This window comes from Falco rusticolus, chromosome 4, assembly GCF_015220075.1.
Source record: "Falco rusticolus isolate bFalRus1 chromosome 4, bFalRus1.pri, whole genome shotgun sequence".
Lineage (NCBI taxonomy): Eukaryota > Metazoa > Chordata > Aves > Falconiformes > Falconidae > Falco > Falco rusticolus.
The window spans coordinates 62,358,084-62,381,188 of record NC_051190.1 but is presented as its reverse complement, the minus strand read 5'-3'; the positions used below and the strand labels follow the sequence as shown (position 1 = coordinate 62,381,188).

Here is a 23,105-nt window from a genome sequence, read left to right as displayed (position 1 = left end):
ACCTTCAGACTACTTAACAGATGGTACTTCCAAGACACCTACAGTCATTCCATAACCACGCATTAGCCTGCAATACAGGTCACCACAGAGCTTCTTATATAGTTGGTTCACGTACAAGATCCCACTGTGGTTCCCTCACATCTCATTTACGCTTAATAATGTATCATGAAATGACCCTGAGGTAGGACAAAAAGAGAAGTAGGTAAACTCTCCATGAAAATTGTAAAAGGGGAGAGAAAGAGGAAAATAAAAATATCAGACAGATGCAGATATGCAAAATGTAAAACATGAGAAAGGTTAACTGTGCTGAGAGACCAAGCAAAAAAAGATCACCAGCTACTAATTTGCAAGGCTTGCAATGTAAAGGAAGGAAACCGTTCTAGTCTCATAGCTAAAAATAAGTAATAAAAAAGCCAAAAAACCTTAACCTATATTAGTACACTTACAGATGCCTACTGAAATTCCCATTTCAACTGCAATACCCAAATCTTTATTCAGAAATTCACTACCTACAAAGTTCTCTATTTCCCTCATGAAATTGCATTTTTTTTCAGTTCTATTTACAAAAGAGAAATCCCACATACACATGCGGGTGCACTCTCTCCCCTCCAACATTCATCCTTTAAAAAAGGTGAGCAATAATTGTATAAATGTCATATAGCATGGCTGAAGTAGTGGGTATTTGATGAATCAAAGACAACCATACCATTCCTCAAGAGGCAGATTTACTTAAAGAACAGCACTACTCAGCTTAAAGAAACGAAAATTTACAACTTAAAGACAGTCATGTTAGTCTCATGAGTACACATTGATGAGTAAAGGTTTAATTTGTCTCATACCTTGCTAGTTGAGGCCTTGTAAGTTGTCTTTAATTTCTGAGAAAGCTGACTGGTACTATGACTGGCTGTTGAGACAAACAAATTCAAAGGAAGATATTTCAAATACAGTATTACCTGGTTTGTATAAGTAACTGCTATTAACTCCCTTGATTAAGATTCTAAGTTTTGGCCAGCAAAGTACAAAAATGTGAATTCAAAACCACTAATTTAAGATTCTTTGTTGCTCTCTTACCTTTTGTTTTCAGCTGTCCTTTGCTCAGTTCGGCTCCATCAATTGTCTGTCCTTCAGCTGCTAAACGCTCATTCAGTGTATCAATCTCTCTACGTACTAACAAAACCAAAAATTATCACTAATACAAAAAATTGAGTATCTTTAACAACATCATTAACATACCATTTAAGAATTATTATGGTAAGTAATCTATTTTATGCTTAGGACAGGAGAAGAGATCAATTGTGACTTTATAAAAGCAGGTCTCACCAAGACAAACCAAGAGTCATGCTGGATTTTCCAGAGATTAACCTTGACCCAGATTCCAAGGAAAAGTATTGGTGGCTTCTTACTACTTTTACATGAATAAATGTGGCTAAGAATTAACAAACCCACTTCTGTGAAATACATGGCACCCCTGTATTGAATTAGATCTAACAAAAGACAGAAAACTTGCAGCATCAGAAAGATTTCAGCCACAGATTTAGTATGTAGTATCTTCTCAACAAAGATTTTATTAATCACAAAATAGTCCTCTCCTCTGAATGCCTGTCCACTCTCAAGAGTTTCAGTAAGAAGGGCAGTGCAGCAAATGTATTTATGTTTTTTATACTTTGAAATACATTTAAAAACATAGAATGACATATACATTTCACATTTAGCTGTTTTAGAAACACATTAAATAAGATTGAAATATTTTCATTGCACATCAGACAAAGCATGTATTTATAACAAGAACATGCTTTTCTGTCAATTAATTATAACTCTCACCAGTGCCATTATCAACCCAGGACAGAGTGATGGCATAGCTAGAACAAATCAGGTCCTCGCCAATGATTTCCAGTGGCTGGGCTGGGTTAAGGTTGCTCAAATTCATTCTATAAAGCACATTTTCAGTGGTTTATAGTTTTTTCTCAAAATCGGGGCTGATACTCTAAGTCCAGGCCTGTCTCTCCACAGATTCTTAGGACTTCCTTTAGAACTCCCAGGCTTTGAAATGTGGGAGAATGTGATACATGAGGAGTATGACTCTTGCCATTTCTGAGAATTTCACATAAGTCTCAGTTCTCAGCACCAGAAGAGTCAGTTTACACTTCCACACCACACCCAAGTGCTTGAAATGAGCAAAGCAAGATTCTCTTTTCTGTCTTCCCAGTCACATAAACATAAACTTTGATAAAGCACAGACAATATGAAAGAGAAATAAACAGAGAGACAGGCTTGTAGTAACAGATAACTGAAACAAACAAACCAGGCAGATACAAGACTGCCTGAAAGGATTAAGACTGAAGCCTAGAAAGAGTAACAAAAAGAAGAAACTGAAATTAAGGTGTATGGGAAAGGGAGCATATGAAATGCCAGAGAGGAAAAAACTGAGATTCTTTACATATAGTAACTGCAACACTAGTGTAGGAATTAGAGCAAGAACAAGAAATAACAGATCAAGCATCAGAAAAAAAAAAATTTAGAAACTGTCTAGGGTGTGGAAAGAGATCACAAAGGCCAGGAGTGAACTAGAACTTTGAAATGAAGAAAGAAGATGAAGAAGGAAGAGAAATGGAACGGAAGGAAAATAATCAGACTCTGGAGGGTACAGACAGATTCACCACTTGTTTTCTGACAATTTTTGAATGCTGGAGAGGGAAACCCCTATTTTTTTTGCTACCATCCAAGTTCTCACCAGGAGGCTGTGAACTCAGTTGTGCAAACTGTCCCTAAAAAAAATGTGTAGTGTTGATGATAGTCTTTAACCAACACTATCTCAATTTTTAAAAGAATAAAAACCCAGCACATTTTCAAAAAGCACACAAGAACTTTTTTAACATGAGTGTTTGGTTTAACTGTGGGAACAGATTAGGTGTGGAAAAAAATTTGACTTGGAGCCAAATCAGACAGACTCCACAATTCAGAAGCCAAGCCACACAAAGCTTCCAAAATCCAGCAAGGAAAATGGAGCAGAGGTTATACTGTATGACTGTCTGTGTTACTTACTTTGGATCTTCTTATATCACCTTGGATCACAAAAATTAAAATACGACTGCCCTGTCATTAAACAAACAACATTTTTTGCAGATAACACCTGCAATTTTTATCTGAGTGCTCACCTTCAAAATTAATGAACAGTTGCAGGTGCTAGTTATGCAACGTACTAAGTAGCAGTACCACCACATTTTAAACTTTTTCAAAGACACTTTTCCAATTTTATTTACTGATATTACATCATTAAATTTAAGCCTGTAAATATACAACAAAGCCACAAACTTCAATGACTGAAAGGAGTTACTCCCAGATTAGCATGGTATGTACAGAGCCTACAATGAATGACAAGGAGACAGCCACTTCAGTTTCTTGGCCTATGAGCCAAGGAGGATGACGCACATCAGTTCTCACTACTTGTGGCAAAGAGCTAAGAAAGTGATTTTTACAAAAAGGTACAAACTCCATCTTTGACAACAAGTTCAAAACAATTCTTAAATTCCTCAGAGAAAAGCTATGTTAATTACACTACAGTATCCAAGGAAAGCACCTCAGTTACCACTGCTACATCCTAAATCCAAAAAAAAATCATAAATTGCTGGAAAAAATAGATACTCACATTCTAAATTTTCAATATACAGGTTTTCAAACTCCCGTTCAATTTGTCCAAAAAGTTCAAGGAGTGTATTCCGGACAGATGATGGTAATTTAGAATCCTAGGAGGCAAAATATTGGGGTTTATATTTTTCTTTACATATATTATATGCAGTTACTCTTCAATCTTAAACCCATTTTAACAGTTCTCTCCATCTCCCAGCAACAAGGGAAATTAAAACTACTACTGGTGTAGAACACAAAATTTAAAGCTCTGTGCACCACACAATTACTCATTTTACATACTCATCTTTCAAGGGACAGAATTCAAATCACCTGGGGGGGTGTCTTCATTAGAGAAAATTTATAAAACCAAGATACATGTACAACTTGTTAAAAAAAAAAGTGGAAAAAAATTACAATATAATGTCAAGGTGCTTCCAGTTCAAGGAAGAAAGAATACCTTTGGTTGACAAAGTAATTCAGAAGTTGACTGCATTAGGATAGGAAGTTGTCATCACAAAGCACTTTATTACCAAAGCCTGAGACAAGTTTGAAAGGATAGTTTATTTTTAACATTTACCTACTTTTGTCACTAACCACAACTAACTGTGAAGGAAACAAACTACAATTTCTAATCCTCCCCTCCCTAGGAAGTGATTAATCAAGCATCTCATCTTCACAGAAAGTATTTTGAAGCAAATTCACAGAAGGGGACTGATTATTTCCTTCACCATAATCAACATAGCAATTCTGAGGCACAAAACCAAGTATGTAATAAAACCACTAACACAGGATTTATATGATCTGAGCTCAATACACAGCTTGACCAAGTTTCTGTTGGCAAGTTACTTAAGTTTTATTAATCTGCCTATAAAACAGAGATCAGCACCATATTGTCCCAGAACAAATGCATACCATATCCAAAACAAGTAAGTACTGATTTCTGTTGGGAGTCAAGGTTCTCACTGTATCAATGATTCTGTTATCAGACACTGTTGAGCAGACAGCGAGTAAAGCAGAAAACAACTGACTGCAGTATTGAGAACCTAGTACTAACAAACATCTTTAAATTTAAAGCATAGCATGCTACTAAAAAATGGCAAATCAGAATGGACAAATATTGTCGCTACTCTAATAACTATAATCAATTAATCCACTACAAGTGAGAGCAAGGATGGATCATCTTTTGATCCATCCTTGCTCACTACACAAATTCTACTAAACCTGTTCCACTCTTCAGTTGTTGTTGGACCACAATACGTAGGTTGGCTTACTGCACTTATTTATCTAGGTAGCCAGCTAAAAATGTATTTTAAAAGAAGTTTCCACTTAACTGAGCCTTCCCCTAACAATGAAAAAGCTCAACTACTCCTTTGTAGCATATCTAACCCATCACCTCAGAAATCAGGAAGACAACATCTTATTATTGGAAAAACCTGTAAATAATGCAGCTATATTAAAAACCTGAGAAATACCTATGTAAGGAAACAAGTTACCAAATTTCAAAATGAAATTAATATGGTATCTTGTATATCGTATCATAAATATGTCAATGTTTACCTATCCAATATACAAGGAATCTGCCCATCAGCAACATCTACTTTTTTAAACAAAGCAAAAATATGTAATTTCAAAATCTTAACATCATCAGCTATGAGCAAAAAAAGAAAATGAGTGAGATTCTGCCACAGCACAAACCACTATTTCAGGTCTAGAAGTACCGAAGAAGCATTATTGGAATGGAAGTACAAATGTTATCACAGGACACCACCCAATTTCGAGTGAGCTTCATTATTCAATGCAAGTTTAAGGATGAATATAGCTAGTTTTGTTCTTCAGTGCTCCTGTACACCTAAACCAAAAGAAATCCGATCCATTCCCACAGTGACTGGATCAGGAGGAATCGTGCGCACACTCGCCAGGCGAGGGCAGCACGCGCCTTCCACCAAGCCAGCATCTAAACACCAGAATTTAGTATCGCTCACATTTCAGTTCATACAGTCATGATTATTTCTTCAGAAACAATTAGAAAAGCCTATCATGATCCTGATTTTATAAGTTCTTTCTGAACATCAGTTTTAAAGCAAAAAGCAAGACAAACCACTAACAGCCATGACAGAGCACATCTGCTTTGTGCATAATTCAGTTTTAGACCGGTTTCACAGCTACTTTAAGCTGTGGCACTGTGCTGAAACAGGCACTGTGCTCAAAGAAGTGGCACTATGCTGCTTACGCCCCCCACGATATTCCTTCCTGCATCTTCATCTGCCTCCTCCTTGAGACAATACTTTTGTTCATGCATTCAGTGTCAACCAGAATGTGAAACAGATCCTGATTAAAACCAACTTGAAACAAAATTGATTAAACAAGAATACTATACAAATGAAACACTAAGAGAAACACTAAAGTTGGAAGAATTATTTCTGCTTCAATTACCCAATAATCCCATACAGCAAGGTTATGAAAGAAACTAAGTTGTCCTACAATTTTTGAAATAGAAAAGGAGAGGTAGGAAAGGTTTTCAATGCACTTCTCAGAGCCTGAAAGCGTAAGCAGATCTAAACCCATCCTCAAGTAACCAGCATAGTAAAACACATCCACTTTACCATCTTTAAAGTTGGCATTATTTAAATTAGCTTATTAAAATACCATGCAATAATGTTATCTGTTTATCTGCAAAAGTACCTATGTAGATCTCATGCGGTTCAAAGCTACACTGTGAAAGGGCATTAACACTCTCGTTAGAATCCGCCACTGGCTGTTCAAGGTTAAAAGTCAACAAAATTAAGTGAGATGATACATAACACACTTAAAATATGTAAATGTTTTAAATAGTACAGCATAATACACCTACAGAGTTTGACAGAAGTACTAAAACAGCTTAAAATTTTGATTTACTAGACAGAAGTGACAGTACGGCTTGACCTCTCAGCCACCCTTCACTCCTTCCCTGAAGTAAGGCTGAAATAGTCCAAATACGTGAACAGTTTTCCATCCAAGTACTTACATTCTCCAACTCCTACAAGACTAGAAGCAACAGCTTGGGCTCCGTTAGTTCCCAGAAAACTAACAGTGTAATTTATGAATAATAGATTCAATTAAAAAAAAAGTCACAAAACAGAGAAAAGACAAGGTTTTCCCTTCAGAGCATCTGCAGAGTCCATAAAGGGAGGTTTCTCGTAGCCAAACATTGTTAGCATTTCAAACCACTTCTCTGATAAAGTTTTTTGCATGATCTTTGCCAGGCCTGCATTAACATTGCACACTCAATTTGACAATAAATAGTTTTCAAACTGATATTTGCTTATCTATGGCAGAACTACTTCAAATACTTCCTACAGGAACCTTACCTACAGTTAATGTCAATATTATGTGGAACACTCCCAAGTGGCTCCAGACTGCATCCGCTACACAGACTGACATGATTAAATAAACTCTGTTGTTGTTCTTCCCTTAAATTTAATACATAGAATATCACACCTTCATTTGAGCCAAATTTAAAAAAAAAACAACACAGCAACCAAACAAAAACAAACCCACACAAACAAAAATCTCAGTTAGCTCATGCCTCTGTCAAGCAGGCAGTATTTGTTTACTTTATGGAAAGGAATGCAGAACAGCACCACTAATACCTTCCCTATCAGAGTCATAATAACAAGTATTTTGGTATATTCATATTCCTGGGTTACTACTATTCCAAATTCAAACTTAGGAACTATCAAAAATCAATCTTCAGCTTTAAAGGAAAGGGGGCAGGGGGGGCCTACAGCAAAATAAACAGGCTGTTTCTTTGTATTTCTTCATGATTTTATCATTCATGTATGAACACACAAAAGCCAACATAAAGCTCCACAGGCCTGACTGAATACAATCTGAAACACTGTTAACATCCACGGCAGTCTCCGAAGACAGCACTTACAAGCAAGACAGTCTGCTGGCCCTGAAGCTTTACTGGGCGTATTTAATTACTTAAGGTTTATTTCATTTCTTCACATAGAAAACACTCATTAAAAAGTTACAGAAGTTCCCTGAGCAGCAGTGTATGATCGTACCTGTCCTTCCAACATGTCTCTCTGCAGTCCTGCCCGTTCTTGCTCGGAACTGTTGGTTCTTCGGATTGAAAGACTGTGTGATTTACGCTTCTGCTTTGCTTGGCGAGCAGATGCACAACTTCCACTTTCTATTGGCATTACTTCAAAAAAACAGCTTCACGGAGGCTCCTATGATAAACTAAGGACAAGCATTACATTTACAAATTGCTTTGCAAACTAATCAGAGTTTAACATATTTTTTTCTCAAAATAGAAGTATTTAATTCTACTAAATTTTGGTGTTGTTTGGGTTGTCATTAAAAGGAAGGGTTCCCTATTACTTACAGCTATTCTTCAAACAACATTAAGTTCAAAAACATGTATGCATGTATGTAAATAAAGTGGAATCACTTCTGCATTACTTATTCATTAGCTAACAAACCTCCACAAAAAGAAAACAACTTCCACTACCTTGCCCATTCTGGAGAGCGCTAGCAGAGACAGCCCCAAATGCTTCCAGGAAACAACTATTACGCATACTATATTCCACCAAAATGCATGCAAAATTAAAACCCAGCTGGAAAATGAAAGCAAACAGACATGATAATTTAGGGACACTGTCAGGTTAAAAATGTAGTATGCAAGATTAAGTGTTAGTATACAAAATTTAATGGATGTGCTTGTCGACACATAAGCAGAAATTAATTTTAATGACGGAAGTTCTGAAAACTACTTTCCACAATTTTTGGCAGCTCACAGTTTCACTTTCTTGGTAGTAAAAGTGCCTATGAACTTACAAGAACAGTAAAAGTGCACCTGACTTACCAGGCTGTTGCTGTTAATTTTTGTCAGCTTGTTAAAGCCAAATAAGCATCTTTAATATCCCTAAGAGCACCTGACAGTATCACCAATTAATATTACCATGCATGATATACTGCTTTCCCCTGTTTAAGAAAAATCAAATTATGTTTGATTTCTTGCATAGATGTGGAGAATATGTACTTTACTGTCAAAATCTTATTTTTAAAAAACATTTAATTACTGGATTTTTTTTAAACCAGATATTCAACAGATTTTATTTTATTTTCATGGGGTACCAGTTGTTAAACATTTCAAATGTTTTTGAAAGTTTTTGAGTAATCAAACCTATCATGAACATTGAGAACAAAATAAAAATTCATTCTCCAGCATAAATGATTTCTGAAACAATTACAACTTAAAATAGCTGCAATAGTCTGCAGAGAAATAGGAGAGCAGAGTTGGCAAAGCTAACAAGGCAACTGAGCTTCCTTTTAAGTAAGTTGATCACAGAAAATTTACAGCAAACCCAGGGCCATTTCCAATTTAAGATCCACCGGCACACTAGATCTCAAGCTAGGAATGAGCACCATCACTATTAACAAGACTAGGCATTAACCAGTTCAGTGGTTTTGTCATGGTATTTTCAGCTTTTGAACATATCATAAAGCCAAGGAAACCAAAGAAAGCATACCTTGCTAAAAACACAGTATGTGCCATAAATAATAACAACTTTAAATTTGCTTTGGTTTTTATGTCATGAAAATATGCACAGATACATAAATTTATATCAAAATGAGACAGATTTAGTTAGGGATTTGATGCCCATCTATCCTCAAATTTTCTCATTAAAAAAACTGGTATTTTAATTAGCTTTTGGAACAGATGATTTCCAGTAACCTGACACCAATTCCATAGTGAATCTAAAATAAAATTCAGGTTGCACCTGTATCTTTTACTGCACTGAAATGATTTTGTTCATTTCCTCTGGACTCAGCACAGTCCTCCCCTGCACCTAATCCCAGCAGAGCTTTTTATGTGTGATTAATCAGGAGTAACTAATTAGCTATATTCACAAATTAAAGAACTAAATTAACTACCATTGGGCAGTTTCTTCTTTGACTGGATATCTTTTTTCACTGTGGCTAGATGCCTCTACCACAGAAAGACAGGATGAAATTAAAAAAAGCCCATCCCATAAACAAATTATTGCCAGTTTTCTGGGCTTCACTAAGTATCTTCCTATTCTTGGACATATGGTCAAGAATTAGGAACAGGTTTTCAGTGCTCACCACATTTCTGTTTCTTTTCAAAACATGATCATATCCCAAACACATATATATTCTCTTCTCTTCCACCCTCCTTCCTACCTCCCTTGAGAGCCACTCTTTCAATGGCTCAGTTTACTATTTCTGCAGTATTCAGGATTAATTTTTAAGGCCCAAAGCACCAAACTGTGTGCACACACATAGACAGCTATACATACACAGTTACATATCATGACATAAACCACTTAACACCATTTCAATTAAGCTCTGTGGGAAAAAAAAATAATCTTAATTTCTTATTCCTGCCAGATACGGCTCCTGAGCTGTACACAAATATGTTAATATGGTTTATGCCTTAGCAGGCATTGTTTTAACTACGTTAACTTCCGTTTGCCCTCTGGTGCCAAACTACTTCATCTTAGAGGACTTTACCAAGAAATACCCTTTTCTGGATGGCTTCATAAAATCATGTAATGATTTCAGTTGGAAGGGACATTTAAAGGTCATCTAGTCCAACTCCTCTGCAATAAGTAGAGTCATCTTCAACTAGATCAAGTTGCTCAGAGCCCTGTCCAGCCTGACCTTGAATGTTGTTTCCAAGGATGAGGCATCTACAGCCTCTTCAGGCAACCTGTTCCAGTGTTTCACCACCCACATCATAAAAATTTCTTCCTTATATCTAATCTAAATCTACCCTCTTTTAGTTTCAAACCATTATCCCTTGTTCTGTCACTACAGGCCCTCGTAAAAAGTCTCTCTCCCTCTTTCTTAAAAGCCCCCTTTAATTATTGAAAGGCCACAACAGGGTCTTCTCCAGAGACAACTCTTCCAGGCTAAACAACCCCAACTCTCTCAGTCCCTCTTCATAGCAGAGGTGTTCGAGCCCTCTGATCGTTTTTGTGGCCCTTTTCCGGAGTCGCTCCAAAAGGTCCATATCTTTCTCACACTGCCTTTCTTGTACTGCACATTCTCAGCTTTGTGGGCTGCAAGCACACATTGCTGCATCATGTCAGATGTTTCATCCACCAGTATCTCCAAGTCTTCCTCTGCACAAATGCTCTCAACCCATCTATCCTCTAGTCTGTGCTGACACTGGGGATCACCCCATCCAAGGCGCAGGACCTTGCACTTGGCCTTGTTGAACTTCATGAGGTTCGCGCGGGCCTACTCCTCAAGCCTGTCAAGGTCCCTCTGGATGGTATCCCTTCCCTCAAGAGAATCAACCGCACCACTCAGTACCAGTACGTACAGATTTGGGAGCTATACATTCTAGCATATAGAATTTAAAGGGACACAGTCAAATGGGTGAGATTACATGTTTACATACTGAAATTCTCACATCGACTACATAAAAGTTTCTACTGTCACAGCTCATAAGCAAACAGAAAAGATGAGGTAAGAAGGACCTCCGTTACTGTATTTATTTGGTAGCAGCACTTCATCTGCAGCCAGTGTCACTGACCGTGACTGCGTTCTCCTCATGCACCAGCATGACCACATCACTCATGCACTGTACTGGAGAGAGCAAGCATGCACGCTCGTCCCCAGGCTCTGCAAGAGGGCGCACACAGCCATACCAAAGCTGAAACCAAAGAGGCCACAAGCAGTCATGTGCACACAGAGGATAGGAAGGAGAAGCCAAAGGGGATGAGCTTCACTGCCTTTAATATTGTTCTGAATTCCACCAAATAGCCTGACAAACTTTCCAGTAAGGGAGCAATAACTAAAAGTTTTTAGAACCAGGATGTAAATTCAGGTTTTAAAAGTGACAGTGTCCCTTTAAATATTAACTTCACTTTGACAATTTCAGATTTATTTTGATGCTAATTGCAACAGTAAGAAGCTGTAGATTTTTCAAGCGTAGATTTCACAAAACAGATCCTTGGCAATATGATGCTAAAAAAATAAATAAATAAGGTGCTCATTTCTAGCAGTTACCTGATTCCCCTTATTATGTAAGGTTTTCAAACAATGAAAATTACCTGTCCAGAATATCAGTGTCATGTTACATATCCTATGAAAACCATATTAAATATTGATTAGTGAAACATTCAGTAGTATACAAACCAGTCAAAGTCTTTCACAGTTTTGAAAATTTTGTAGTTAAAACACACCAGACAACAGGGAAGGGGGGTGAAGGAAAACATCAAAACAAGTCAAGGCTAAGCACCAAATCCCAGTCAAAGTAAGAAAAAAAGACTTCAAAATGACCCATTATATACTGTTAGTTAGATGTACCTAATCATAACTTTTGAGTGCTACAAATGGGTTCTGAAAAGATAAATTCACTTTCCTTCTACTTAGTAATACTACAAGATGAAAAATTACAAAGTACAGAACTCTTGTTCCCTGAACCAAATGAAGCTGAATTCACAAAAGCTAAAAATCAGCAATCAAGAGTAAAAAAAAAGCGCTAAACAAAAGTACTTTCCGACAAAAAACAAACAAGCAAAAAAAACCCACAGAAAATGGGGGGAAATGTTGTATCACTAAACAATATTTATTAAGGGGGGCAATTCACAAGTACTGCAGTATTAAAAAGTGAGCTTATGAAACATATTGAGCTATTCTGCTCAACCGTTTTGGAAAATGCTGCTTTTGCATAGTGTTCTTCACACAGCGATCCATCAAAGCCTCAGGAGAATGGTACCAAATGAATTTCTGACAAATTCAATCAGCATAAGTAGGGGAGAAAAAGATGTCCTAGAAAACATCTAGACCACAGGTGATTACAACTTTCTAAATGCAAAGATACTTCAGTATTTCAAGTACTTTAATTAAACTCGCAGCATATTTTAGAGTGTGTTAAATTAAAGTTCTGCCACCTACCTTTCTGTGACAGGTGTTACCATGAATTCAGTCACAGGAAATATTTCATCAGAGTAACAGTAAAGAGCAGATGTGTAACCAAGTGCTGTTTTATTTAGCTACAACAAAGAAATGGCACTAAACAGAAGTGCACACACTGGTCTTACTAGACTTAAAAATTCACTGCAGCTATCAACTAATTCTACTTGCCTACTACTTCTACTCTTGAACACAGAACAAGCAGACTGCTGAAAGGAAAGAATTCCTGGAGTATGCATGCTGCTGAAGCCAGGAAGAAAATCTGTTTTAAGAAGTGTCAGGCACAGACAGAACGGCTACAGTATTGCATTTCCTTTTTTGTTCATACAAGACAACACAGAAGTCTGTAAAGGGAAAAGCATCAGGAAGTTTCAGCAACATCTTATCCAAGATTTCCCTGCTCCATTTTGTTTAGAGTTTCACAATAGTAATACTTACTATTTAAAGGATTGTATTACAAAAAAAAATAAATAATCAAAGAACACAGAATTTTTTTTACTGTATTTGCTCTTAAATGTCTTAGTCTCAGGTCTCTCATTTTCAAACAGTTTAGAACAAAATTTCAGTGTATACTATGTAAGAAACTAACACTTTTTACAATAGTAATTATTCTGTGCAACATTAAAAACTTAAGATACAAAGATGCCAATTAACATGGGTGAGGGGGTTTGGGGTTTTGATCTTTTGGTTTAGGTTGGGGATTTTTCCACAAGGCAGAGAGGGAAAGGCAAAAAAAGAAGAGAATGATTACAGTTATTACCTTCTTACTTACACATAACTCAATTTGACAGCATTACTCATGAGTTAAGGGAATTTAAGTACCAATGTTCGCCTCTACAATCTTTATTAATATGCAAAGAAACTGGATTTAAAAGAGCAAAACTTCCATTTTGAGGTCTTCAGTGAACAATTTGTTTCAAAGATGCTGTACATTCAAACTCCATTAATTCAATGCAAGCTCCAAGCATACAGCACACCTGAGAAAGACCAGGCTAAACAGACTTCTTTGTAAGAGTAGTTGTTTTGCTAAAGATAAATATTTAGGAAACAAAACCATCCCAGATCATGACAGAGGATGCTAGAACCACTGTCAAGTGTGCTCAAACCTTATGAAATCTCACTCAAGCACTACAACATTAATTCTTCTTCTAAATTTAGTGCAGCATACTTCAAACAAAACTGGATGTTCCTCGAAATGTAAAAGGGGAAAGCATCCACCACTGAAAAGGTCGCAACCTCCCTTCAACAGAAAGCATAGTAAAAAACTGTACCAATGAATTTGAAGTATGTTATACATCTGGAAATCGACAATAAAAGCTTTAACGCATTACTAAGTACCTACTCTGACCAAGCTTCTAGCATCAACATCCAAGTGTAAGCCAGCCCAGTTTTGCTGCTAGCAAGCTTTTATCTTGCTAATTCAACCATGACAGCAAATGCTGCAATCACACCAAAATGCAGTGCAGACTTAGCCTGCCAAACAGTCTCTACTAAAGCAAGAAATTGTACTCTCAACCAGACAGACTCATTTTGACTAACATTAAACAATAATAAATATCAAACTTGGATAGGGGTTTGTTTTTTTTAATTTATAATATAGAAAAAACCTGCCTGGGTCCACTAATAATCACGAGACCGAGACCTGTTAAGTGAACTTGCTGATGTCCTGAAAGCATACAACTCCTTCGAGATCTGTGCTACCTACACTCACTGAGTGTGCTCACAGTTTCAACCAGTTTAAATGGTACAGGGTACAATATAACCTTACATTTAACACTAGTTAATTACCTATGAGTATATATCGTACTTTGTTTTATCAACAGGTATTGGTTAGCTGACTTTACTGAGGAATTCAAAAGACAGAATCAGGTCCTGCTAGATTACTGCTGGTTAAATGCTAAAATATGTTTGAAGGCTACTCTATTTCCTTAGCTGTTTCACGGACATTTTAGCTCCCATTCCTGTATGAGCAAATCTGTAATAGCCTAGAAGTAGTCTAGATGCATGTGCAGGTATGTATGCAAATAGAAAACCTGAGGGTGAAGAATCCAAAAGAAGTTTAAGAGCAAAGGCAGTTTAATCAGGTATTTGTTTAAGGAAACACCGCACCATATTCAGAGGCCAGAATCTTATTGTGCTAGTCTAAACAAACAATATGTAGGTACTTATTATGAAGTACCAGACAAATTGCAATTATGCTTTTATGTAAGCAGAGTGACCTCTAATATCATTGCTCTTCATTTGGGAATATATTATTTGCTAATAAATTAGCATCTTCTACTGCTTCAAACACCAACAAAAGCAAGCAACTTTGACAGTAACTATAATACATTTAGCAAGCTTTTCCGACACACCAATAAATAAACTTTGTACAGCACATCCTTGAAGCTTTTCCTCATATGGCCTACCACAGAGAACTTACCAAACTTTCCAATAGCACATGTAACAGCACTGCAAGTACCTAGTCCTATCATCCTGAGACACTAAGACAGTCTCAAAACAGTCAGTAGGTATTACTCAAGGAAATAACAAACCACTCTGGCTTGTAAGAACACCATCGCAATTCTCATCCATTCCTCAGTACTAACAAACTCTCCACCACAGGGGTTTGAAGCAGTGGCCTCCAAAACAAGGCCCTCACCCTGGCCTTCAACCCACAAAACAAGCTACTAGTCTTAGCTCCAAGACTTAAAAATTCCATGACAAAAAAACATTCCAATCTCATCTCAAACATATAACTTAACTTCTCCTTACTTGATGCATACTAGTCCTGGCTTGCAGTTTCTGGATTTTGTAGAAGCAAGCTCTTCTTTCAAGACACTATCACCACACTCACAATATTTCTCCCATGACTGTACCAACATTCTCAAGCACTTCAGTCCATACAAGACTGCATCCTTTAAACAAGTCCTAAATTTAAAAGAAAGATGGTGGAAGGGCATATCTACATTAGAGAGTCTCATCTTAGAAAGAGTTACCCTTAGATTTAGCATGATAAACTAGTTTAGGGACAAATGTACACATAAACAGGCAAAAAAAAAAAAAAAAAAAGAAACCAAACATTACAGTGGCCTCTGCCTTAAATTCTGATGTTTGGTGCAGGCAACTTTTCTTAAAATAACTGCCCCAGTCCATAACACACAAAGCTACACCTTAAAGTTATTACAAGACACGTTAGGGCTGACACACGCACACACAAGATTTTATCTAATGTAAACTACTCATTAGAAAACATACTTGAGTATTCTTGACGTTACCAGCTCACTTTCAAAAACATCACATCAGAAACGCCAACAGCAGGCTTGTTCGGAAAACAGTTTCCAAAATTTGCTTCAGGATAATGATACTACTGTGATGTTGCAAAATGGGTGCCTGAACAATAGACGTTTGTATAATTTCAAGGTGTACTCAATGACACTGAATCATTTCAAAGAAGCTGTTCCACCAGTTCTTTACGTAAACCTTCCATGAATTATTGTTATAGGAAGCATACTTTAAACCTCTATAACAAAACAAACTTGGACAAGCTGGAAGATGTAACAAGAGGGATAAAAAACACATGTAGAAGTTTCTCTTTTTTTTTTTGCAAACACCAGTATGTTCTTGAACAGTTCAAGGCTTAACTTGACAAGTTTTCCTTGTCTTTGCATAAGCACAGTCTTTTTATTTAATTTTCTTCTATAACTGGAACCTAATATCTACTCAACCTCTGAATACACTAAGCATATTAATTCTTCCCTCAAGTTTGTCTTCACTGTTTTTAGCTCAGGAAGAGAAATACTGCAGAGAGAAATGGCTCCCTTACAGACGTAACTTTTACCCATCTCAGATGGTTCCAAGTCATCCTCCCGCTGCAGAAGGCCAGATCCACCCTGCTGTCCACAGACAGCACCTCCCCTCCTCACACACTCGTGCCCCCCTAGACAGGGAATCTGGGCATTTCATGTTTACTCCATTTGTACAGATATCAGAGGATCTGGACTTAACCTGTACACTAATGAGGTACGACACCTGGCTTGTCCTCAGGACATGCAGCAGCACACCAACAAAGCTGGCGAGCAGAGCCTCCTCAGCAGGCACCCTGGGTTCCACTAGCTGCACACCTGGAACCATCCCCACGGCCTCGGGGTGGAAGTGTTAGGGAGGGAAAAAAAGATGAAAAAACCCAAAACAACCTACACCTAAGAGAAGAGGAAGAAGGGCTCGTTTGCGGTTATTTCGGTTTTCTAGAAAGAACGTGCAAGTCATTTCACGCGGAAACAGACGGGAATGGGACGGGTTGGGAGGGGGCGCCGAGGCCGGAGCCCCGCGTTCCGCCACGGGCCTGGCGAGCGGCGGCACCGCGCAGGTCGCGCCCGCTGCCCCCGCCGCCGCGCTGCCCCCGAGACCCCCGGCCCGGCCCTGCCCCGCCCCCGCGGCTCCCCCCGCACCGGGCCGGGCCGCGCCGCGCCCGCACCCCCTCAGGGAGCCGCCGCCACCCGCAGCGGGGGGACGCGCCGGGCGGGAAGATGGCGGAGGGTCTGCGCCCCGCTGAGGGGCGCGCCGAAGGGGGGCACGGCGGCCGCCCGCACTCACCTGTCAGCCACAGCCGGGGCGGCGGGCGGGAAGGGGCAGGGCCGCAGGCGGCGCGGGAGGGTAAGGGGGACGGGGAGGAGGAGGAGGAAGAGGAGGAGAAGAAGGGCAGGAGGGCCAACGGCGGCAGCGAGGAGCCCAGCGCCGCGCTCCGGCAGCCGCGCGCCCGGCGGGTGAGGAGCCCTGGCGGCCACATCCGGCGGCGGGCGGAAGCGGCGCGCGGCCCCCGCTCGCCGCTATGGCGACGGGCCGGGCTGTGGGCGGCCGCTCCAGGCCCCTCTCCCGCCCGGTGGCCGCAGCCGCGGGTGGTTTCGGCCCGGAGGCCCGGAAATGCCAGCGGCACCCGGGTACGGGCCGCCGCCGGACGGCTCGCTTGGCGTGGCGGCGTGAGCCCCGGTGGGGCGATGGCAGGGGTGCCGGCGCCGTACCGCTGCCGGGCGTGTGCGGCCTTTAGCCTGTGGTGCGGTCGCGAACAGGGGACCGGCACGCGAATCCCCCCGGCCGCAGGCCCGGGTATGCTGCGAGGGACGGGGCAAACGGCCCCGCGCCCACAGCCCCACGCCTCAGTGCTTAGCTGGCCACCCGGCGTCCCCCAGGTTGCACCAACATCAACACCTAGGGCTTGATTTAACGCCGATATTCAAACATCTGAATTGCATTGCAGCCAAACTGATGCCCGAGTGGATGGCTGTGGACTGGCAAGGGAGATGGAACTCCCCTGAAACACGCTGGAATTCCTTATTTTCTAATACAGAATGGCTGGAAAATACTGAGCCCAGACTTGCTGACTGCATCTGCAGATGATAGGAGAGAAGCAGTGAATCAAAGCTAACCACTACATTTGCAAGTAGGCTGTTCGCTTTGAAGCTTACAACACATAATTGAAATGTGATTAATTCCTTTGCTGATTAACACTTAGAAGAAACGTTCACCTAAAACTCCCATTCATTGTAGCAGACTGTGAAAGTCAAAAGAGGCCTTTGCCTAATTATTTTCTCTCTTCCTGCAGATTATCTGGCTGCCTTAGAAGAGATCTGTGGAAAGGCCAGAAGAACATGTGCCTCAGTGAGGGCTGAAAATATTACATTTTCTTTTCATGTGCTTCCCAGCTACAATTATGCCTGCTGCTCTTTCGTCTTCTTTTTCCTTTTTACCTCATCCTGTGCAGTCATGTCTTAACTGCAGCTGTATTAACACTGACAAAAATGGTGTGTTTTACCTATTTACTAGCATCGCTGTAGGTTTTCCATCGCTGGAGGTCATTCTACAAGATAAACGCCCTAACTGGTTGAGAACTTCCCATAATTTTAACCTGTTCCCTTCTTCAAAGCCACCAAAAAGAGAAAAGGAAGCAAAATGAATGGCTAAATGGCTTTAAGGAGAGGAAATGGGGGAAGACAGAACAGGCAAAAGATGGACGAGAGCTGGAACAGAGTTGTCTAGCAGGAAGCCTGAACAGAACCTGACCAAATGCAACTGTTTGATGCTTTAAATTCTCTTTATAGTTGGTGCAGTTGCAGTTATCTCAGCCATCTTAGCCAAGTCACAACTCAAGTCCTCAGCTATTCAGTTCCCAACCAAACATTTTTTAAAGCCTCATTATTCCTACCAAAATTACTTCATCCAAATATAATTCTACTGTACCATAACAGCTTTAGCTATAAGTATGAAGAAAAAAGATGTCCAGCGAGGGCACAATGATCTGCATTTGAGATTTGCCTGGGAAAACAGGTGGCAACTTATCCTCTGGAGAAGTTCACTCTTTACCAGCAGGGGGAAAAACAGACGTGACCATTTTATTCCTGAAGAAATGAAAAATACTGTAATAAGTAAAGACAGGGGCTTACACAACTTTTTCGATGATACAGGGTGGCTCTGACCTGAAAATTAACAGGCCTTGCATGGCCGCAGTTGCTTTCTAATGAGAAAAGAACAGGAAGCAGCCCATTGTCACTCTAGCCCTGTTACCAGTTTGGTTTTGTCATGGCACTACAACAGTAGCAGCCACTGTGTAATATAAGAACAAAAGACTGCACCTGCTTTTTCACAAACTACTTGTTTTAAAATGAGACACAGATAGCAATACAGGAGCCTAGGGAAACAGTGCAGTACAAGTTGGTATCATATCTAACTAGCAGTACTAGTTAGCATCTGCTCTCGTGAGACTCGACCTGGAGTACTGCATTCAGCTCTGGGGCCTCAAACGTAAGAAGAACATAGACCTGTTGGAGTGAGTCCAGGGCAGGGCCACAAAGATGACCAGAGGGCTGAAGCACCTCTCCCATGTGAGGACAGGCTGAGAGAGTTGGGCTTGTTCAGCCTGGGGAAGAGAGAAGTCTCCGGGGAGACCTTCCAGTACCTAAAGGGGTCTGCAAGAAAGCTGGAGAAGGGCGTTTTACAAGGACAAGTAGCAATAGGACAAGGGGTGGGGGGTGAGGGTGGCTTTAAACTGAAAGAGGGTAGGTTTAGATTAGATACAAGGAAGAAATTCTTCACTTGGAGGGTGGCAAGGCACTGGCAGAGGTTGCCCAGAGAAGCTGTGGGTGCCCCGTCCCTGGCAGTGCCCAAGGCCAGGCTGGACGGGGCTTTGAGCAACCTGGTCTAGTGGAAGGTGTCCCTGCTCATGGCGGGGGCGGTGGAACTAGGTGATCTTTACTGTCCCTTCCAACCCAAACCATTCTGTGACTATCAACAGCTAAGAAGCTTTTTTAATACATATTGCAGTAAACAGACTGGCAAAAGTTAGGTTAACCTGGACATCACCTTCCAGACCTACTTCTGCACATTTGGCTGGCTGGACTCGAGAGGACAAGATACAAGGCTTAGGAAACCAGCAACAGAATAATAGCTGAATCTCCTAAATTAAGATTTTCCAAACCTGTAAAAGTAGCAGGAAAAGGCAGAGCATCCTGTCCAGAGAAAGAAAGAAAAAAGACAAACAGATCTAAAGGAGAAAAGGGCTCAAGGGTTATTTCTTCCTTCATACAGGAAACCTCCTAATAACTCCTTCCTAAAAGAGTTGTTTCCTATATCATTAATCATCACCTTATGCTGTACAAAAACATTTGGAAGCCATCCATCACAGCATTCTTTCCATTATGCTTGAGATAGCAAAACTGAATGCAAATACAAGATCCTACTTATATATATTTAGCATACATGTATTACATTTTTTACTACAAAGCCATCTGTCTTTGAAGCAAGCTGAAGCAAACCCACTTTCCTGAAATAGGCCTTTTAAAAGAGAAGGGTCAAGTGAACAACAGCAGATTAGTTAGGACTGGGAAGTATTTACCTCCCAATTCAGATAAAACCTGGGCTGTTGTTTGCTCTGTACATAAGTGGATCACTTAGATAAATGTTTTCTGAAGAGCTATGACTCCAGGGCAGGAGCAGACTTCTGAGAAGGATTCTTCAAGGAGACCAGGAACACGGATAGCTCTATTGCTGAGAAGGGTGAACTGGAAGTCTTAAACATTAGAGCCAGTGAACAGGAAGCTTAAAAAGAGGCAGGCTGGATTTGAAGGGTGCAAAGAAACCCTTAATTTTCCTTGGCAAAGCTGAAAACAGAGGAGAGGCATGTCTCAAGAGTCTATGCTTTCTAGGCTGGGGTCAAATCCCAAGTTTGTTCAGCATTTGCTTCATCCTGTGGTTTACTGTGTACTTGTTTAACTTGCTGGAGAATTAAGATGTTTTCCTCCAGTTTGATGGGGGTTGCATTTCCCTTTATCTTAGTAGATAGCAAAATTCTGTCAGTGATTTGCAGCTAGTTGGATTTTCAAGGGAAATGAGAAGCTTCCCAGTGGTGCCAAGAAACTGCTTTTCCCTTGTTAGCAGAGCGTTTGGAAAGTCAGCAGACTTCAGGAGATGCATAAATTAAATGAAGTCTCAAGGGCATGTGTATGTCACTTCAGGCATGTTTCTGTTTATGTGGGGAGGAGTAAAGTTCTGAGGTTTCAGTGAAATGCATACCATTACAAAAATGAGGATGTTTTATTTTCAACACAAATTGCTTCTTTGAAGGTACAGGGCAAGTCTGGAAGGGCACACAAGGAAAGATGATACAGGTGACATAAAACACCTAATACTGAAAGTGTCTCTAGTTAAAGGCTTGGGAGGTCTCTCCCTTGTCTGTTTTGTGAAAAGGGTTTACTTTGTCTCTCTCATCCTTTTTGGCTGCTTTTTACCTCTCATTATCCACTAGGACTTGTCAGACGTGGTGCTCACCAACATTGCTCCAGGTGAAATGCTTTGTTTCTCTGCTCAAGACGGGAACTATAGTTGTTTCTGAGCATCAGGTTTTAAAGTGCTGATATAGAAGTTCTCAACAGTTACCACTAGGAAAAAAAGTCTCTTTTCTCCATTATCTATAGGGACATTTTTCTGGTATCCCTCCACCCTGCAGCCTGAACATCACTGTGTAGACCTGCTCATTGGTGTATGTCACCAATCAGCTGTGCCCCACCCATGTACAGACACTATCTCTCTCTTTTAGGGCAGAAGTTTCTGTTGCAACAGAGCTTCTCTCTCAGGAAGGGTTGGTTAACTCTGTTGTCTTAATATGAAATGCTGGTTTGCATGTCCATCTCAGTAGTTAAGAGCATTTTTGATAGATTTGTGTAGTTTGTAATTGGTTACATTAGGAGAATAATAGAAGATAAATTTGATACGATTTTTTTCACGTGGAACAATGAAACTAGCAAGTGATCAATATGGTAAAGGATGTCCTCAGTATTTCCGCAAAGCTCAATTTCCTGTTACTGTGTTTTCATGCTTAACAGCGACTCAGGATAAAAAGTAATCTGTGTACATTTCAGTCCTTTCTGAGACGCTTATTAATTATTATTAGTGTTCCTGTGATAATACTACATTTGTAGTATATTAATGAATAACAATATTAACATTAATGTTCTTACGTTGTGTTTTCTATAGTTAAAGGGATACGCAGCATCTGGCACATTCTCATACTTTTTTTTTTTTTTAATTTTTGATGCTCTCTGCTGGTTTCAAGTGGCTTCTACTCAAACCATCTTCTGCCCTTACTCTCCCTTCATCAAGCTCTGCACAGGGGAACCCTTGTAAGATACCCATCTTTTAAGATATGCACTGTTAGTCTGAACATTTTGTTCTGCTACTGGGATCTCTAAATGGCCATCTGTCCTGTTCATAGGAAAAATCAGAACAAACCAGACTGAAATGCTGGAACATGAGTTGATAGGCAATCAGAAAGAATAATGCCTCACAAGACAACACATGAAATGTCATTTCTAGGCCTTTTATGGAATCAAAACATAAATCCAAATCTGTGGAAAGGCAATAAAACAGCAAAATAAGTCTTGCTCAGAAGGTACTCAACTACGGTGAAGTTTCTACAGAGGCTGGTATTGAAGCTCCTCTGCCTTTAGGCTGGGTGTCTGTGCCTATCTGGAACTACCCTATCTGAGCAGCTCATCTTGACATCTCGCCTACACTTGATTCCTGTCCAGAAGCCAGGCATTTCATTCTGTGTCCCTTAAGAACTTAATGAGTTAGGCAATTCCAGAGCTTGAGTAATACAGGAACTGTTTTCAACAAACTAGCTGTCAGTGAAGGAGACAACTGACCAGTACGCCCCACCTCAACAAGTGCCACAGGTTGTCATCTGTACGGCACAGACTTAACCTCTTGAATTCAAGGGATTCTACTATGGAGCAAAGAAAAACATCAAAGATTGCACGCTACAGAGGCTGCCGTAAAGCCCTGCAACTCTACAGTCTGGTGGTTATGGCATCTACCTGAAAGAATGCTCCCAGAACTGATCAGAAAGGCAGTCCAGGAATGGTTTGCCACAAACGCAAGAACATTTGTAGGAGCTGGTGCTTTGGTGCGGTCCTTTGGTTTTTACGGGTGGGTGAAAAGCCAGTAAGTGGTGCTTCACGTTAGAAATACTCAAACCTCCTTATTATAAAACAAACAAAAAACCCAAC

At 40.0% G+C, this 23,105-nt stretch overlaps 1 protein-coding gene and 1 long non-coding RNA gene across 3 annotated transcripts in view; one reads left to right on the top strand and one right to left on the bottom strand.

The window, feature by feature from the left end:
* Positions 1-17,336, bottom strand: part of WDR37 (WD repeat domain 37) — a 48,593-nt gene extending 31,257 nt beyond the window's left edge. The window contains exons 1-6 of one of the 2 annotated variants that reach the window (XM_037384126.1): positions 17,143-17,336; positions 11,703-11,734; positions 7,677-7,854; positions 3,647-3,743; positions 1,072-1,167; positions 840-904 (exon numbers count right to left, since the gene is read on the bottom strand). In XM_037384126.1, the coding sequence (XP_037240023.1) occupies positions 840-904; positions 1,072-1,167; positions 3,647-3,743; positions 7,677-7,814 (396 nt within the window). In that variant the 5' untranslated portion in view covers positions 7,815-7,854; positions 11,703-11,734; positions 17,143-17,336. The remainder of the gene's footprint in view (positions 1-839; positions 905-1,071; positions 1,168-3,646; positions 3,744-7,676; positions 7,855-11,702; positions 11,735-17,142) is intronic. The other variant, XM_037384127.1, reaches the window with a different exon arrangement.
* Positions 17,337-17,414: 78 nt separating this feature from the next.
* Positions 17,415-18,236, top strand: LOC119147297. The gene is made up of 2 exons (XR_005103985.1): positions 17,415-17,986; positions 18,149-18,236. It is a non-coding gene; the product is annotated as an uncharacterized LOC119147297 (long non-coding RNA).
* Positions 18,237-23,105: the final 4,869 nt, after the last annotated feature.